Source organism: Syngnathoides biaculeatus, chromosome 8 (assembly GCF_019802595.1).
Source record: "Syngnathoides biaculeatus isolate LvHL_M chromosome 8, ASM1980259v1, whole genome shotgun sequence".
Taxonomy (NCBI): Eukaryota; Metazoa; Chordata; class Actinopteri; order Syngnathiformes; family Syngnathidae; genus Syngnathoides; species Syngnathoides biaculeatus.
The window spans coordinates 24,371,401-24,391,720 of NC_084647.1; the positions used below are offsets into that span (position 1 = coordinate 24,371,401).

General features: G+C 43.7%; 1 protein-coding gene and 1 long non-coding RNA gene across 2 annotated transcripts; one reads left to right on the plus strand and one right to left on the minus strand.

The window, feature by feature from the left end:
• Window positions 1-2,165: 2,165 nt before the first annotated feature.
• On the plus strand, window positions 2,166-20,279 carry znf296 (zinc finger protein 296). Its single transcript, XM_061826710.1, has 3 exons — window positions 2,166-2,472; window positions 7,624-8,019; window positions 17,254-20,279. The coding sequence occupies exons 1-3, from the start codon at window positions 2,421-2,423 to the stop codon at window positions 18,855-18,857; spliced, it is 2,052 nt and encodes a 683-aa protein (XP_061682694.1). The 5' UTR covers window positions 2,166-2,420; the 3' UTR covers window positions 18,858-20,279.
• LOC133504467 (uncharacterized) lies at window positions 7,889-12,704 on the minus strand. The gene is made up of 3 exons (XR_009795964.1): window positions 12,422-12,704; window positions 11,996-12,047; window positions 7,889-8,026 (listed from the first exon to the last, which is right to left on the minus strand). It is a non-coding gene; the product is annotated as an uncharacterized LOC133504467 (long non-coding RNA).
• Window positions 20,280-20,320: the final 41 nt, after the last annotated feature.

A 20,320-nucleotide genomic window follows, 5' to 3' on the forward strand; every position in this document is an offset into this window, starting at 1 on the left:
TCAGAATTTTGGTTGAAATTTGATTATACGTAAAAACTTCAGTGGGTGACTGGTTACCATGTCCGCCCCACAGTTCTTAGGACCGGAGTTCAAATCCGTTCTCGGCTGTGTGGCGTTTACGCGTACCCACTGCGTCTCTGTGGGTTTTTTCACGGGTCTCGCAGCGAGTCAGTTGAAATTGATTCGAGCACGTCTCCGACAAGAGTGAGGATAAGCTGTACGGAAGATGAACGAATGAATGAATAACAACCGCAGCAATGCCAAAAAGTCAATATTTTCAGCCAAGACTCGAGTGGAGATAAACAGCAAAGAAAATGGAAGGATGGCTACAAATGCATACAGTGATATTATTATTTTTTTCTTTGTTAAAGTTATTTGTTTTCTCCCATCCAGACTAAACTAAATTTGGGTCAGTGGATTTGGGTGCCCACCCAAACTTGTTTGGACCATAAAAAAAAAACAAAAACAGGAAACACTTGTGTTGTCATATTCCAAAATTTGTAAAAGGTCAAGAAACCACTCACAAGTGCATGAATATTAGGTGGAAATGAATCTTTTGGGGGAGTTAGGAACAATAAAGTTTGTATATGTATATATATATATATATATATATATATTATTTTTTTTTTAAATATATTTGAACCAAATACAACTAAAACAAGGAAGGGCATTTTTATTTATTTTGAGTGATGCAAAAAGCAGAAGTGAATGTCAGTCTTGTTGAGACACCTGCGGGGTCCAAAAGCAGTTCCTCTGAAACACGAAACTAAATGGGCTCAATCAAGTCCTTGCGCCCAGCCTAAAAGTATCAAAGCTGGGGTTCCTCGGTTTACGTTCACCATTTTGAGGCTTCAAACGGCACACAGTGAACGACTTTACATAGCAGTTTTATAGTCACTGCAGCACAAAATGCCACTCAATTACTGCTCTACTATGTTTTTAATGTTTCCTACTTATGACCTAGATGTTTTTCCCCACATAAAGAATTTACTGTAATGATGACCTAACGACTGCGCCGGTGTAGGTTAATGATAGACTATTACGCATTCGTAGGAATTCCGATTACTCTATGTTGCCGTCGTAGATCAACGGACACGTTTGCATACAGCCGGCCACCCTCAGATTGCTTCCTTTTTTCTAAAAAAACAAATATTCGGTCTGATTCTCAATAGTGTCGCTGTCAGGGATGATACCCACAGTGTTTACGGCTTTGTTCGTATCACTGATGTCAACAAACAGGAGAAACATATCGTTAGCCTGAAAGCTGAATTGCCCAACTCATATTTGAAGGTGGCGGCACGGTGGAGCAGCTGGTAAAGCATTGGCCTCACAGTTCTGAGGTCCCGGGTTCAATCCCGGCCCCGCCTGTGTGGAGTTTCCATGTTCTCCCTGTGCCTGTGTGGGTTTTCTCCGAGCACTCCGGTTTCCTCCCACATCCCAAAAACATGCAACATTAATTGGACACTCTAAATTGCCCCAAGGTGTGATTGTGAGTGCGGGTGTTTGTCTCAATGTGCCCTGCGATTGGTTGGCAACAAGTTCAGGGTGTACCCTGCCTCCTGCCCGTTGACAGCTGGGATAGGCTCCAGCACTCCCCGTGACCCTTGTGAGGATAAGTGACTCAGATAATGGATGGATGGATGGATATTTGAAAGGTATCAGAAAAGAAACAAATTCAACAAGCAGTCCTTGATTCAACTTTTGCAGCTATGATAACTGTGAAATTTAAAAAGAAATAAAGCAGAAAAAATATGTTGTGACAGTATTGTATCGTGATAATATTTACCAAGAACGTTTTATTGCCATAGTAAATGAGGAATGAGTTGGGCAAATACGCAATTAGTCTAACAATGTGCAAAAACTCAAATGTTTAGTATACATCTACCATATATTTACAACAATTGGGAACACATATTTTTGTTTATTATTATGAGCCAAGCTACTGTGTTGGCGAAGGTGACTACTTTCTGGTACAGCGTCTGAGTACTTAGGGACCCGCCACAAGTTTCACGTAAGTTACAGCATCTTCTACTTCCTGCCTGTCACGTGGTCGTGAAGTACTGCACTTTTTCTACCGCGTTCCGTCGCCCTGACTGACCGCCCGTCGTAAAGCGAGAACCCACGTACGTAACAAGGCCCGCGTGGCTTTGTGGGCGTGGCTTTGTGTCACGGACACGCCCCCTTCTTGCCCTCCGCTCGCCGGCTGCGTGAACGAGAGGAAGAAGACGGCGTGAACTTGAACGCAGCCTTGTCGGTCCAGTCCACGCGAGGGGAGTACACGGCAGGCACGCGCGCCAGGAGGCCACTCCGTCTTATCACTCAGCGAGCACCTGGACTCAACCACCGTCTTTCTTTTTTTTTTTTATTTTGTTGTTGTAGTTTTTTTTGAGGAAGGGAAGCAGCGCGCAGGCGTCGACGCGATGTCCAGACGCAAACTTGGCAGCAGACCGCAGCACCTGAGTGCAATTCACGGTGAGAACCGAGCGGGGCACGTTCTCGGGGGGGGGGGGGGGGGGTGTTGATTAGCCAATATGTCGGGCTTCGCTTCTGTTCAATATTTCATCGTCTCTCAATGAAATGATGCGCCCTGTGTCGGCGTCACTCCGTTTGTTGTCATTCTCTCTCTTTGATGGAGTCTCCGCTCAACAGCACGACGACCATACAGTATTTCACCATCCGTTTATAATCCTAGTAGTTCCTACGAAGTTTCGGTTACTTATTTCGCACCTTACCTGAAAATGTGTAATAATGCTTTTTAAAAAAAAAAAAAAGAAAAGAAAAGCACAAATTTGATTAAAAATTTGAAAATAAAAAACTATTAAAAAAAAACCGAACATGCCAAAACTAGTCCGTGCGCGCGTGTGTGTGTGTGACCACAGTCTACCTGACTCAAGTGTGCGCGCGCGCGCGTGTGTGGCCGCGCCTTGCAAGTCTGCACAAACGGCCTCAGCTCAGAAACAGGAAAGGTGACATTTTTGAGTAACAAGTGGCGAGATGAAGCTCCGCACTGTACTGTCTGTACCTGTCCTGTCCTGTGCTCCCGCTCGGTTGGCCCCGGTCCAGGCGCTGAGGTGTGCCCGTGACCGGTGTTGAGCAACAGGACAAACCCAAGTCCACATCTTTTGTGTCGAGGAAGACCTGCGATGGTCAAAGCGTCTTAATAAAAATATATTTGAAGAGCAACACTCCTCTGAGGGTTTATTTGTTTTTCTATACGTGTGGCGATCTGGATCCAAATGGAGCCATTAAGACCCAGTGAGGCCTCCCAAAACGTTGCTCTTCTTTTCTTAGGGGACTGTTTCTATGTCCTCTGTGAGGTGCTCGAAAACATGCTACTACAGGACGCTTGCCGTGCCTTTAATGCTCGCTTCTGTCTTTTTCTTTCATGCTGTAATTCTTTGATAGTGAGACTAATTTCCTAGTAAATATCACATGCTTGGCTAAATCTACCATTGTATTTTCCAACGACCATCCCAAAGCGCCGTTAAGCTGCAACAATTTCAGACTTTTTTTCGATATGGAGATACAATTAGAGAAAAGGTACGTTTTAGTTAAATCCTTTGTTGAAATCAAGGTTCTGTTCTAATTTTGATACAAAGGAGGCAGTCCAGTATTGCACTGTTTTATGTAATTGTTTATATATATTAAAAACATTATTTTTCATGTTATCACAAGCCCCCTCTCTCACACCTCCTTAAACAGCTCAGTGTTTATTTTAGGCTTATTTTCTGATGGTCTTTAATAGATCTTGGCCCATTAAAACTTCGGTCCAAAACCTGCTTGCACCCAAATTAAAAACTTCATTTTTTTTTTTTATTAGACAAGAAGGAGTGAAAATGTTTGCAAAATTTGTGTAGGCTTGTTTTGTTGGAATCCGTCACTGTAATGCCTCCTCGCAAGGAGCATTGGGTGAGATACAGTAAGTGATGAGTTTCCGCCTACATTCACAGGGTTAGGGGTTAGTTACATCGCTCGCTTTTCAAAAAGTTTTGGATTATGACGTAACGCAGGTGTTGCCTTTCATTAAGTTTTTATTTGGTCAGTGGCGTCACGTAACCACGGACTGGTTGGACTCGACCGGGTACGAACAGGCGTAAACACAGGGAGCACCTGCCGTCATGTGTGTACTGTTAGACGACAACGTTACCCAGACATTTAATTTTTTTGATGGATTAAAGACTTTTTGTACGGTCCTGGGGCTCGTAGACCGCGCATTTGATGTGCAGAGTTTGGGTACTTTATTATGCACAATCGCTTGTACCATTTCAATCAATGACTGCATAATAAATTATTTTTTGTAAGGTAATTCATTTTTTAATGTAATTTTGACATGCTATAGCCAAGGTTCAAGATCCTCCAAGCGCAACAGCATGCTTGGCTTGACAAGGACATGTGGCACCTTCTGTTGGGGTCGCCCCCCCATTTTAATTTAAAATGTTCTAATAAACTTTATTTTCCAACATACTAAATTAGCAATTGAACTTAATTCTGGAGTGCTCGCTGTTGTGTAATGGAATATGAGAACAAAGAAAGTGAGTGGTGATTAGAAATTCAGTAATTTTTTTGTTGTTGTTGGGTCCCCCCCCCCCCCCATTTTCTGCCATTGGCTGGCGACCGGTTCAGGGTGTACCCCGCATCTTACCCACAGTTAGTTGGGATAGGCTTCAGCACAACTGGGACCTTAGTGAGGATCGAGAAAATGGATGGATGGATAGAATAAAAAAAAAAGTGGTCATTTTGGAGGTGGGTGGGATTCCGCTCCACGGCGGGCAGCTTTTTTTCCCAGCTTCCAAGCGGTAAATTTGGTCCCACTTCTGGCGTTGACGTCACACCGAGACATTGAGGAGGTTGTTCCAAAGGCAATTAGTTATTTACAGATTCCATCAAAACCTGTTGATGTTATTTCCATTTCATTTGAGCAAAAACATGCCTAAAATTCACTTTTTAGTGAGCCCACAGCTCCCTTCAAGTAGTTTCTGTCCGATTGCTTCACTTACTGACACTCTTCTGGCCTGGTTTCAAAGTTCTTGCTTCTTGCTCTAACCACATGTGTCAGGTATGAGGTCACATGTCACATTTGTGAGCTTCAAACACACACACACACACACACACACACACACACACACACACCACACACACACACACACGTACGTAGGAAGGCAGGCCGGGCAGCTCTTATCTTACACCTTCGGTCATTTTTTTTTCCTCTCCCCACTTTTATTGCATTCCGCTTCCTGTTGAGAAATACTGCGGTGTAAGTCTTCAGGCGCAAATTTAGTGGATACAAAAAGTCTACACACCTCTTTTCGAAAGCCAGGTTTTATGATACCAAAAGGAGGATTAAAAAAATGTTTTCAAGAACGATTGTCAAAAATAAACAACTGATATTTGCATATCCAGGAGATGTGTCTGTGTTCAGAATAAAACTCATGTAGTAGAACATCTGAACTTTATTTGGACTCATTCAAAAAGCGCTTTAAATGGCGGCAGGTGCATCGTAATGATTTTGCACAATGTTACTTTCCAAAACAAAAGTTTTGGGGTCAACCGGGGTCATTTTAAATGGTAGCAGGTCTGTGCTAATGACTTTGAATGTGAACGTGTTAATTCGGAACACAGCCCCAGTTATCAGGGTGTGTACACTTGTGCAACACCATTTAACACATTTGTTACTTGTCATTATTTCAGTTTTTTTTTTTATAACAGAGTTGTCCAATTTGAAAAAGTGTTGAAATTATGTGTCTTGGTCCCATTTTACTACATCACCAAAACCTGGCATTTGAAAAGGGGTGTGTAGACTTTTTATACCCACTATGTGACTTGAAATCGCACTTGTCGGCTGAACTGGGCCCATTGGAGGATTTCAAATAATTCTAAGGAAATCCCCTAAAAATACGAAAGACACAAATGCTCACCGTCCGCCCTCAAAAACATCCCATTTTTTCAAAAAAAGGTTCCCCACCTTTGCATGAGAGGATGTCATACGTTGTTTGAGGTGAATGAGGTGATGGATGCTCCGCCCCCCCCCCACCCCACGCCACCCCCGCTTGTGAGCGAGCCGATCAGTTCTGGGTCGCTTGAAGGAAGTGGTCAGTGGCCTGTGAGCAGTTTGGCCTCATTGCGCCGCCGCTTTTTGACTGACACGAGCGCTTGAAAATGAGACGCAATGCTGTTGAACGCTTGCGACAGCTGCTGAACTAGCAGCCATTCATTATTTTCCCAACCTGCCGTCGAGGCACTATTTCAAATCTGTCAAAACACCTGCGCAAGCTAATGCGATCGATTACAATTCCGCTTTGCCAATTATAATAATCCTCATGTCAAACAAAAGTCAGGATGCTCCTCTATCGGATCCCATTAAGATTGCGCAGGTGGGCTCCAGCGCTCCCCTCACCCTTGTGAGGATTAGCGGCTAAGAAAATGGATGGGTGTGCTTGCGGATGTACCCAGCGGGAGTACATGAATCTTTATTAGGCTGGCTTCCTTGTATCTAAAATTATCTCTCAAAAGGAAAATACAACTCAAGAACCAGAAGAGCAAGATATTTGGGTTTTTACAGTGATGACGTTTCAACTTAATCTCATAAAAGGTGCTGATGTACTGAAAAACGGTATTTTGGACATAATTATATCATCAGTCCGTGGAGTCGTTATCCCCCAAAATTTCTTGCTGCATTTCTTGATTACGAGAGTCCAATTTAAACTGCAGTGAGTTATAATTGTATACAGGCACCTTTCTGGGCACTCCAGGACGCTGTACAGAGCATGTAAATACCGTAACAATGATGGAAAAAGATGGAAGCAAAATAAAATAAATATGAGCGGAAGTGATCAAATGGCAGCTAGATGAAATGCGGTAAACGCACAAAGTCAACTGGAAAAGGCTCATCAAAGTACTTCACGTACTCGCGTCACCGCCCGCACGACATGCTGCACATAACGTGCTCGCCGTCAAGTACTTGGGTGGTGACATTTACTGTCAATGACAAAAAAAAAAGTTAAAAATGTAATGATACAATTTACATACCGACACTCAAATGTATACTCATGTACTTCTCACGGCATTTATTGAATTATATTTAATAGTAATTTCTTTAATTATATTGCAGTAAATGGGTTATGAAAATGTTTACAATTTTGTATTAAAATATTTTTAAAATAGTTTATACACGTATTTTTTACAACTGTTTAACAATGGATTATTAATTAATTATTTTAGAACATTTCTTTCCTTGTAAATTAAAAGTTAATTCCATTTGAGAAATTATGTAAATGTACCACACAAATGTTGTTGCTGTCATACTTATTAAAAATTGTATGTCGTATTTGTACTAAATTGTACTTCGACATTGTTTGGTTTTTGGTATTTTGAACACTGTAGTTTGGTTAATAGGTGTAAAATTATAAAAAACAATGTACAGTGATTATCAGACTTACGTAGGGACTGACCATCAGTATCAAATCGTGGAAAAAAAAAAAATCTCAATTTGAGGAAACATCTACATGACAATATAATAAAATGTTATTATATAGATTTTGTTTTTCATTTATTTTAATATTTCACTCTTTGAAATGATTAAAATTCAACAGTCTAACTTTATAAATGTACTTCCTGGTTTCTTAGAATCTCCTGACACGGTGGACGCAAGCGTCTGCCTGCCACAGGACCACCTAGCGGCCCCACACATCCTGGCCCCCGACGGGGGCGGCGACGGCGACCTCCTGACCTGCGGCCAGTGCAGCCGGGCCTTCCCCCTGGCGCACATCCTGGCCTTCATCCAGCACAAACAGGGCGGCTGTCTCCCCCGAAACCAAGGCTCCGACGCCCGGGCCGCGCCCCCCTCGCCTGCCCGCCAGGCCCTGCAACAGCATTGCGCCGCCGTCCCCGCCTCTGTCAGAACCGCCGTCGCCGCGCTCGGACCGGGCTTCATCGAGCTGAGGAGGGAGGAGGGGGCGTCCGGGGACCGAGTGTGGGGGGCGGAGCTTGACGTGAAGGTGAAGGTGGAGCCCGGCAAAGCAGGTGAGTCCTAGGAAGAAAAGAAAAAGGCAGCTTGCTAATTAGCCAGGCTGTTTTTATTATCGTTGTGTCCCCCCCACCCCCATACTTTCCTATCCAACCCCCCAGTTCACGAGTCCAGCTCATTAGCTAGCCGTTGCCACTAGCAGGCCTTGGCGAGTTAGTGATGCAAAGGCTAATTGCGCAGAAAGCAGTAGCGTCAGGAGGCTTTCCGAGGGTTCCCAGGGGGACTACCCACCCCCCCCCCCCACGACCACGCTGAGCACCTGAGCTCCATGGCCGCTCCCCATTCGCCACCAACCCTATTCCTGCTAGTCTCTGAGGTGGCCAGGTAAACATGCTCCGACCCCTGGGATAATACGACGCCTGCTGTCATCTTCAGCTGGTGTATCGCGCGCAGACGCTAAAGTCGACGAGCGCCATTTAGACAAAAATTAAAAAAAGAGAGACCCCTGCCTTCTAGCTGACTACATTTTACAACGATTTTATCGGCCTGATTGGATCAGATGATAATTGGGATGTTTTTGCTGGCCGCCCAACCGGTTTCTACGTCATAATTGTCCGACAAAGACATTTCCGCATCACCTTCATGCACAATGTATCTGAATCCAAAACCGACTTTATTTTTAATGAATCTTTCACATCTTCTGATACATTTATTGTAAGTGTATATTTTTCTGAACAATCGGAGGCCACATAGCTCCGTGGTTAGAGCGTTGGTTTGCTAAACCAGAGGTCGTGAGTTTGTATCCCAATCGGGCCTTGCGTCAGGAAGGGCATCCGGTGTAAAAACTGTGCCAAACAAATATGAGAATTCATCTGAGATGTCACGCTGGGTCGACCCCTAACGGGACAAGCCGAAAGAAACTTACTTATATATTTTTTGAACAATAAAGTGCACAAGTATATCCAGTAAATGGGTCATTTCAATAGACTCATTGCTCCATCTTGTGATCAGGATCAGTTATTGTTTTTTTTTTAAACTGGCTGATCAGTGATAAGCCCCAAAAGTCGTCATCGTCTGAAGCTGACTGCCGCTCACATCGTTGTCTGACGTTGCGTTTCCCAACTCTGCAAAACCAAACAACTACAATGTAAAACTTTTTAACCCACAAGTGCCAGTTTACTGCGTCAAGTCATGAGCCGAGAGTTGAGCATCCAGAACTGAGTAGAAAGGGGACAAACATTCCAGTTCTCCAGGAAAATCGTTCTCATTTATGAATTTCAGTTCCTAGTTTTGATTCCCACAATCCACCAACCCTGAAGATGTGGCGAACACCAACAAAGAGCACGCACGAATATATGCTTCTGCCCGATGGCGATAAAAAAATCCCAATTATGTTTAAATGAGTCGCATCAGTCCAACGCTCGGAATAAGATGAGATTGCGGAAAGGAGGATTTCACCATCTTTTGTGCTCCCTTTCGCTCCGAGCCTCAGCCTAGGCCACGTGGAACTTCAGTCAAGTGAGTAAAATACGTAGACATTTAAGCTAACAAGGTAGACGCTCGCTTTTGCACTGATGATTTTTGGCGTTTGTTTCAGTCTTCAAAGCAACGTAAGCGCTGATGACATGAAAAAATAAAAATAAAAAGATCAACATTGAGCTAAAACGTCACCGTAGCGTTGAGCTAACAGCCTCCACTGCCTGGAAGCTCGGCTCGCGGCCTGCCGCCGGAGCTCGCTCGTCAGACTCTGCGCCATTCCCGTCCGAAGAACCATCAACGACTGCTGGCCCGAAGCTCCGGGGGCCTTTTTTTACGCACTTATGTCCCGCGCGTAGGCCTCGCAGTAATCAGACTCCGCGTCATTCCGCCTGAAGAACTATCCGAATATTCTACATGAATTACAGCCACAGGTTCAAATCTGTACGGAAGTATTGCTCTGTCTTCTCCATCAACCAATACTGCTATTTCTTCATCAGATGAGGATCAATACGAGACATCAGTGCTGGGCATAAAAAGTGTCCCATGTAATCGAGCCTTTGTTGCGGCACGGTACACGTCACATCCACGCACGTAGGTCATGTTACTCGTGAAAATGTCAGCGTCCCTGAAAATTAAAAATTATTAAAAATGAATTAAAAATCTTCTCAAAACACCATTAAATGAGAGAGGATTTATCATCACATTGTCAAAATAGCGTACATATTACATGACCTATTGGATAAATTGTTGATGCAAACCAGTGGATTTCGCCTGTTTAAAAAAAAAAAAAAAAAAACTCACTGCTGTCATTTGGGTACTTCTCGTGTTAGTTAAAACTTGCACATGTAAAGCATTTGATGTGATAAAACCGTCCTAAAATCTGCTTTAACAATGCTATATGTAACTTTTAGCTGAAAGAATAATGAATGAATATTAAGTCCATTGTGTTTCTTCATAGGTTTGATATTGACACTTTTTATAAAGAACATTGAGTCAAATGTGTTGGAGAAAAAAAAAAAGTGGATGTTTGTAATTTGGATTCTTGTGAATTCTTTATTTAAACCACATACTTTTTTTTAACCTAGCCCCCATTTAAAAAAAAAAAAAAAAAAAAAATGAATGGAGACTCATTTGTAACTGGAATCGAAATGAGGATCCTGAATCGGGACCGGAATGGCTCCAATTCAAACGATGGAGCCCAAACATATTTAACGTGCGTCATCATGTATTTATCACGTACACTCCTGTGATTTGTCATCATCCCATTGCTGATATTCGTACAATTGTACTCAAAAGTGGCCGTAAAATAAGAGGCAAGGATTTTATTATTATTATTATCACTATTCACAAACTGGTTTTTGTAGTTATCAGAACATTTTGGATTTTTTTTTTTGATGAAATGCTATCAAAGTCTACTTTCAAAGTTTTTTTTTTTTTTTTTTTCAAAATAACACGCTCAATTTCTTAATTCATATACAATACAATCAATCCCCCAAGTAAAAATTGATAGCTGAGACCAGAAATAAATTCAATTGTACAAATTTGCAAAAAAAAAAAAAAAAAAGGAAATATCTGCTTTTATGTTTGAACTCATTTAAAAACAAATTCCTGGTAGCTGTTCCATAAAACTGCATGAATTTGCGACACACTGTTTTCTTTATTTTGTCATTTTTTTATTATTATTATTATTTTTTTTTTTAACCAATCAAATATTTCCAATTTGACCTCACACATGTCCAAATTTTTCCATCCCTTGATTGATTGACCTCCACAAATCCATCTGTAATCATTTTTACACATTAATTTGTCATAATTTGCATCTGGTGATCATTTGTATTTTACATCCACTTGCTTCCATGTTTTTGTCACATTAAGAGATAAATATTGATTGTGACGAAGTACATCGCTGTGTTGCGTGCTTTCCAAATAGTGAGCCATCAGATGTTGAGCGTGAACAGAACGGCCGACTTTAATTGCGGCAGCGTGTCGGAGCTGCCAAATAGTGAGCCCGGTGATTAACGCCGTCGTCTATAATGGCTTATTAAAAGCTCACCGACCGTTTATAACACCATTATAAGCCTCTTCGTAAACACTTGTGTTCCAAATTACTTTGGGTGTAGGTTTTCTGAGGAAGTTTTTGCGTGTATTGTTTTTCCGGTCTGATTGGAAGAACATTGATACGAATTTCAAACAGGTTTGATAATTGGTTTCCGAGCTAAGGCTAATTAAAGGGAAACTGCTGAAAGAGATTGTTCCACATTACTGTAATTAGAAAACTCTTATGGTGAAAAGCATCAACTTGTCCAGTGACTTTCCACAAAATGATTGCTGTCAAAAAGGCTTTTTAAGGATTGTTAAATACAACCGAACTGTTCTTGGTTACGCAACGTTTCCTTCGCTATCCCAACATCAGCAAGGGGTTTAGCCGACTGATGTTTGGCTGATGGCTGGAGTAATGGGGATGGACTAGAGGTTGGTGGGTGGTGGGGGCTCCGGGGTGGGGGATTGACCCATTTTTAGCCACTTTAGTGTACCTGAAGGTGTCAAAATTACCTCTGTGAAATATGCGCAGTCTGTAGGACAAATACAGGAAGCTGTCGTCCTTCTGTAAAAGACCAAAATAACAACTCAACGCTTATACTATGTGTGTGTGGTACATCCTTCTATCAAACCCACATTAAGAATATTAACAAAACTCTTTTTTTTTTTTTTTTTTTTTTTTTCCCCCCAACTCCACAACATTGCTGAGATACGAAGCCATCGCCCATGCAGCAATCATACTCGATGTATTTGTTATGTCTGACCTCGACTATTGTAACGCGCCACTCTCTGGTCTTCCCGTGTCTATTATTAAACGCCTGCTGCAACATTTTGGATGAGGGCGAGAAAGTTTGAGCGAATTACTCCGATACTGGCCGACTTGCGTTGGCTGCCGGGCCATTTGAGATGCGTTTTTTTTTTAAAGATTTTGTTACTTACTCTTTGCATCCCACGTTTGCAACATGCTGGGTCGTCTTCCTGACAAAACAAGTTTAATCCAGATCTGCGCTCACAATTAGATTCAACATCCAACATCCCAAAGAACACGTTTTAAGGAGCCGCTTTCATTTTTCATCATCGAGTTGTGAGTACGTAGGAATGTAACCGCAACAGGAAATCGACGTGTCTTCATGTCGAGTGTTTGGGCCTTGGGGGAGGTCTGTGGTTCCGTCAAGTGTCAAACGGACACAGCATCTCGCAGCAGCTACGCGGGCGTCCCTGGCGCACATGTCGAAACCTCCACAGTGTCGTGCGCACACACACGCGCGTTAGCAGTAGTTCCTTCCTTTGTGCAACTCTCGGGAGGGCGGGGGGGTGGTGGGGGTTGAGCTGCGTGCACTATTTCCGTCCAGCTACAACGTCTCAGTTTTGTTATCGTTGTTTTTTTCACACTCGTCAACCGGAGCAGCGTACACCTCGGAATAGTACATAAATTATATATTAAGTAATGTGCACACGTCTTATAGGTCGTCACATTTGTTGTTTTAGAGAGAAATAGTGAGAGCAGTAACAATGTCATGGCCGAAAATGATTGTCTTTGTCACTTTTGTCGCGATGGGGAACAGAAAACGGAAAACATTACAGTATTAAATGATTGTGATGTGTAATTACTGCCTCCTCACAGTACAGTTTTATTGGCTCGTGTAGTCAAGACCAAAATGATTCATACGCTGCCCAAATTTCCAGCTAGTATTTATTTATCTATGAAATGATGCGTTATGAGGTATTAATACATGCATAGGATGGATTAAAATCTTCTAGGTGCATGTCAAAACTTACAGGGATTGTTTAAAGGGTTGCAAAATATTGTTACATCAAAACTAGAAGGGATATTACTGATGATCCAAAATTTAAATGGTGAATAATTATTAATATTGTTAATGACATGTTTTTAAGTCATTTAACCAACACTGTTAATTACTATTTTTGGCACATTCTCGTCTTTCAAGATTCACTTAAGCTATAAAAATTCACCAGCTTCTCCAATATTTGAATTATAATAATAATATTTATTTAGTACATTTTGGGGGGGTCCAAAGACACTTATATGTAGTTTATTTTATATGTGAACATACATAAGCATAGATGTAATACTTGTAAATACAGTGGACTCCTATGTATTTTCAGTTTGTAACCAAATCCAGTTTTTGGGATATCCCAACTGTTGGTAAACATAAAACAAAAAGAGTCACGCGTGGTGTATTTAAAACTACCACATAGTTTTGCTTTAGACAAGTCTGTTTAGCTTAATGCTACCAAAGAATATAAAACGGCCCTGACGGGCTTACAAAAGGCACCGATGTAGCGACTGATATTTGAACACAAATTGCACAGCAGCACATGTAGACTTACAATATATACAATACTGGCTTTTTTGGGGGGGTTCTTAGCAGCTGTCGTTACTTCGTGATTGTTTACATAAACTGCCCCCATGTGGCCACGGTGCTCACAACAAAGGAGAACAACAATGTCCATTAAACTGAAGCAAAATATGGCAAAAATGGTTTATTTCCATTGCATCTAATTGTGGATGGTTATATCGATTACGCATTAAATTTTCGCTGCTGTTTTTAATTGGGAGGCTAGAACAATTTCAATCTGAAAAATTGGTTGCCGATCCGAGTGGGTTGAGTGTGACCATTGACCAAAGTGAACTTGTATGTCAAGGCACAACTGTACTGCCCAGAAATACGTAAGCCGAAAATTAAACTTTGAACAAACTCTTTCTCTAATGAATGTCATTGGAAGAAATGGTTACCCCCCCCAAAAAAAAAAAAAAAAAAACAACAACAAAAGTAGAGTTTTTCACAGGACTTTTATAAATTTGGGGTTTACCGACATCAGTAAAATGACACCATGATAATAACGGACGGGTCGGCCAATGTGGGACGGCCGAGCTCTTGTGAGTGAAAGTGAGAGAGCGGTTATCCCGCATGCAGACATATCTCTTCTTTCTTTTTTCTGCATCCAAGAAAGACATGGGGAGGGGGGGGTTAGTGCGGATGGATTACTGAAGAGCCATGTGCATCTGTCTCGTTCCTTTTTATTTATTCTCCTTGTTTGTTTTTTTTTTTTAATTCATCTTCACCGCCACCCCTCCTCCTCCTCCTCCATCTTCAGCACACTTTCGCTTCGCCCTCTTTCAATTTCTCGCCTCCCCTCTCCGTCTCGGCCTCCCCGGGGAGACGAGATTCAGCCTGCTGCTCGTTAGTGCTCCCAGCCAATCTGCATTTTTAATTAGTAGTTATTGCTTCTGCTTAATATTCAAGTGCTACCCCGGGCCAAATGGGAATCCTTACGCACACACACACACACACAAAAAACCCAGAGAGCGAGAGAGAGAGAAAGAGAGAGAGAGAAAGAAGGATGGTGGTGGTGGTGGAGGGGGGGGGTGCAAAAGCTGGGTATTGTGTTTCACTGCGGGACCACAAGACAAAAGCCACCACGGAACCCAAGCACCCTCCCACCCTTCGCTGCCGCCCCCTCAGGGATGGATTTGAGGGCGGAGGGCTTGGAGGATGGGTCTCAAGTACAATCCAAAGGGGTGACATATTTTCACGGTGTCCTCCCCTCCCTTGCGCTACTTTATAATCTTTTTATCTCATTTTCTTTTTCTATCTCCTGAGCCCTGACCTACCTATCTCTCTTTTCCTGCTTTCACCCTCTCTATATATTTATATATATATATATATATTTTTTTTTTTTGCCATCCCAACTTTTGCTGGCTCCCTCCTCGGGCTTGGTTAAAGGACATGAACACCACACAGGCAGAAAAGAGGGGGGAAAGAAACGGAGGAAGAGTTGCTCTCTTTTTCATCTCTCCTCCTCCCCTCCAGTAAAATACAGAAGGATTTGACTTGAGGAAACATGAAAGAGGCTTATAGCAGTCGGCTTTGAACCTCTCCGAAAGAAAGAAAAAGGAAAAATAGAACACTTTCACCCCCCCCCCACTCCCCCCACCACTTCCTCAATTCGGAGATCGTCTCTCGGTGTTGATTAATGCAGAAAAGGCCTCATTTGTCGAGCAGGGTGAGTCAGTGGCTCATTTGCATAAAGCATTGGTTTTCCACGTTCTGCTAATTAGCAATTTGCAGCTTAATTGGAAAGTGGCTTCTCGCTTAGGAGACAAAGCTATCCACGTATAAAAATATCCGCAAGATGCACCAAGCAACACGCCTCCGCTCGGCCCAGCGTCCGCTCTTCGACGTCGACGGGTGACGCCATCGTGTCGTCTGTCTCTCTCTCTCTTTTTTCTTTTTTAATTTTTCTGGTCAGTGCCACCAATCAATCAGGGACACGTAACGGTACTGTATTTACATTCTTAAAACCAAATACGGTACATTTTGGGAAATTAACTGTATTCTTTCATGGATAGTTAGCAGCGATTTTGATCACCAATTTCTCGTCGGAACCGCTCCTCATCCATGAAATTTACTTTAGTTCTGAGAAAAACTGTCTTCATACTGCATCCTTTGCTCATTTCTCCTCCTCCCTCTTTACTTTTATTTTGTCATTGCACACCTGATCATTTTGACTTTTTCCTCCTGATGTTTACAGTAGATAACTACATTTCCCATCATTCCCTAAAAATGACCCCCTCCCCCTCCGCATCATCTGCATCACATCTAGTGAGGGCAACTCCACAAGGAGGCGCACATTCCCATATAAATGCCAGCAATAGAAATAGATTGATAGATATCGAAAACCATTTCGTGTTGCATTGAATTTTTTGGGCGTGGGGGGAGCATCAAGGACACCCACTCAGAAATGCAGCCCCGCGTATTGCACGTACCAGAATCTACCACGAATGTTGCAGTACTTTATTGTTGTCATGTCATGATCTGCACACTAAAGATGCATATCAATGATTTAAGAATATGGAAATATAAATGTGGAGAATTTCTGTCAGTATCTCCTTGCTAAATTGTGGTTCACATACTGCAGATTGTTCTTCAAATTGCGCATAATTTGCCATATCGCAGTAGTTTTAGTGTATGCTGTCATTTTTGGGGAAGAAAATAGAGAAAAATTCATTAAAATGTATAACAAGGAATGAAATGTACTGATACTGTTCATTAATAGGGAGGATAGAATATGTTTATAACGGAATTCTGGAAGTTAATATGATTCTTAAGATTAGAGTCTGACGAGGTTCATACAAAATTAAAATATGTATAATTTAAAAAAAATATGTGTTTGGTACTTTTCATTGATTGCAGGAAGGGCTCTGAAATTAAATCTACGTGATAAGCGAGAAGTTACTGTACCTCAATTAAAAAAAAAAAAAGTACATTTCTACATAAATTTGCTAAACAATTGTTCTTTTAGTTCATAATTGTATTTTGATTATTACATTTAATGGGCTCTTGTATTCACCATGTCAATAAATTGGAATGCCAAATAAAAAAAAACATCAATTATTTTTTATCATGAGTTTCACTTATGCGCGCATTTCTTTTTAATTGAACTACTAAATGATGTCTGAAGTAACAACATATATTTCCACTTTTGTCACTTTTTGGAAACGTAGTTGTTGCAAAAGGGTCTGAAGTTGCTAAGTTGTCAACCGGACCGCACTCTCTTTTGAGACTGAGCTTCACAGCACTCGCCGCTTCGAGGGGGTGGCTCATTTCCATGAGATGGGACTGGCCCATCAAAAGGGGGCTAGGGGGTACCTCGCCTCTTGCCCGAGTCAGATCGGATGAGCTTCCGCTCACTTGTGACCTGTGCGTGCATCACTAAACTAGGTGTTCTGTTCCTGTTTTCCCCAGGGTCCGAGGAGCCCTCTTACTTCACCTGCCAGCAGTGTGAGAGTGTGTTGCCCTCAGCCTGGGCCCTGCTGCAGCACGCCCAGCACACGCACTCCTTCAGCATCTACTTGGAGGACGACGACGACGTCCGAGTGAGATGCGGCTTGAAAGAGAACAAACATGTCGCGGCCACGTTAGACCCTCGCCGCTTGAGCCAAGCGCTCGCTTCTGCCTTCCAGCCCTCCACCCTGCGCCTAGCTCGCACCCGCCCGACGGCTGCCGCCCTGCACCCCAACAACCTACAGGCTCTAAACTTCTCTGAGCGGCTGAGGGAGCTCGCTGTGGGCACCAACAATGTCAATAACAACAACATCCCTGTCGTCGGCTCGCCAGGAGGGCTGGCGCCATCCCCGTCCTCCTCCCCGCCTGCGGCGTCACCTTTTCCTCAAACAGGAATCCTACAGAACGACTTCCACTGCGAGCTGTGCAACCACAGCTTCCAGTCCCTGCGCGCCCTCTCCGCCCACCGCCGGACTCACGCCTGCGAGAGGCCGTACCACTGCGGAGTGTGCGGCCAGGCCTTCTCCCAGAGCGGTCAGCTGGCCCGGCACATCAGGAGCCACCACCGGGAGGCTGCAGGGAGCGGCTACGACTCAGCAGACATGATGCTGATTGAGTCCACCAGGGGGAGGTTTCAAATACAGCCAGGGAAGGCTATGATGGATGTGAGAGCACAAGGCCCCTCAGAATTGGACATGACCATGCCCAAGCACCCCACCATCGCTTCAAGCCTGATGATGCTCCCCTCGCAGGTCAGACCTCCAGACAGAGACGTGCTGAGGCTCTACCAGACCCAGCGGGACACTGGTGAGGAGGAGGTTGAGACTCAGGGGGAGCCGCGGCACAACTCCCCCTGCGCCAGCCCCTCCGAGGGATCCCTGGAGAGTGGCGAGACAGGCGGCAGCGGCGAGAGCGGCATTGCGAGCGGGAACTGTACGCCCAAGCGGCCCGAGATCAGCGAACAGCCCGAGATCATCGACTTTAGCTCGCCCAAAGTTAGCGAGGCGGTGCAGGAGTGGCAGAGAGACAACGAGCGTAGGAACACCGGCGGAGGAAGCACCAACGTGATGTCCGGCTCAGCCGCCAAGAAAAAGAAGGACGAGGCCTGCGAGTACTGCGGCAAGCAGTTCCGCAACAGCAGCAACCTGACGGTGCACCGCCGCAGCCACACTGGTGAGCGGCCATACCGTTGCGGCCTCTGCAGCTACGCCTGCGCTCAGAGTTCCAAGCTGACGCGGCACATGAAGACGCACGGCGCCCAGGGAGCCAAGGCGCCCTTTTTGTGCCAGCTGTGCGCCGTGCCTTTCACAGTCTACGCCACCCTGGAGAAGCACCTGAAGAAGGTGCACGGCCTCAGCCACGCCAGCGTGGGCACCTACGCCCAGGCGAGCGCCGCCGACACCCTGTCTGCCTTAAAGGCCGAAGAGGTTGTGAAGATGGAGGAAGAGGAAGCCAGTCTGGATCAGCTTGCCACCATGGCGAAGGAAAGACTAGGTCAGGAGGTGGGGAACACAGGGGGTCCAGCCATGATGGAAGGAGCTGTGGCTTTGACTCCAACTCCCTGAGAGCCCCTTTCAAACTAAAGCAAGATTGAACTGGCCCCACAATAAAGTCAACCAGTCACTCACTCACTCACTCACTCATCTGAAAGATGATCCATGTGAAAACTGGAGTAGAAAAAGAGGGGAACCTAAGCGGTCGTATCCAAAAAAACAAAAAAAACAAAAAAGAAAAGAAAAAAAGAGAAAAAATTAATGCGGCTGGCTGAGAAAGTGCCTACATGTGTGACCGCAGAACGAAACGGTGACATTCAACAAGGACATTACTGGCGCTGCAGAACAGGAAGTGAGCTGCCATAGTCCCAGCCAACACAGGAAACCCCATCGCCACACGTTGCAGGTGATGCAAAGATGCCATTTGTTGCTCTTTGTGTGGCCCGTCAAATGACCTATGACTGTCAAATCTTAGAAATAACTGATGGTAACTAGATAATAATTTCCTGTCGGGAAAGTCTTTTAAAGACTGGGATCCAAACGCAAACACTGTCTGCAGTGTGCCAACTTTCTTTTTCAAGGCCCTTGTTGCTCATCTCTAAACGCCATGTTTACAAGCCTCACGGGAGCCCCGGCGAGGTTGCGCTGCTGACTTCTCGTGACAAATGTGAAGAGACTTTCTCGTGTGTGAGCTCTTACAGGATTACTTTCTATGCAGCAAAACTGTTATTCGCCCCCTGCGTGTGAAACGGGTGTATATTACCTTTCTGTTCTTGTTGTTTACATTTGAAAAATTTGGAGCCTGTGCATGTTTTACAGCTCTTATTTCCTAGTTCTGTGTGCGTGTTTTTTAAAATAATTTCTAATTTATGAACGTTGCACCTTGGTGGTTGTGGAAGTAAGAGTGGAGTAGCGCACTTAATTGATTGAGCGAGCTTTTATCCGTGTGTGTGCAACGTCATTTCTACTTTAGCTTTGTCCCATGACCGCATGCGTCCTTTTGGATCATTTTGTCCAGAACTCAACTAAACACGTTTGTCTTGTGTGCGTGTGTCGCAAGACGGGTATGAGTGTGTGTGTGTGTGTGAGAGAGAGAGAGGTATTCAATTCAAGGTATCAGAGAGACTGTGTACTGTTTTCTGTGTGCGTTGTAGAGACGTGTGTAATGTGTGAGAGAATATGTGATTGTTAGCCTGTGAGACAGTGATGACAGAATAGATGGGGGTAGAGAGAGAGAGAGAGAGAGAGAGAGAGTGACACTGTCCATCTATATCAGGGACACCAAAACAATGAGCGTTGTGTAAAAGCAGTGTAACTGTTCAGGGATCATATTTTGTACATAGATTGACAATCTTGCTGTAATTGTTATCATATTCTGACTGCCTGTCGCTGTTACATACCCGCAAACCTTTGTCTACTTGTCGGCTCAACCTTTGCCTGTCTAACAGTTTTATAACTTAGTCATGAGGAGCCTCAATAAAGAGCTGAGGTGTATTTCTGTAGTGTGGTCTTTTATTTTTCGTGTGTGGGACTTA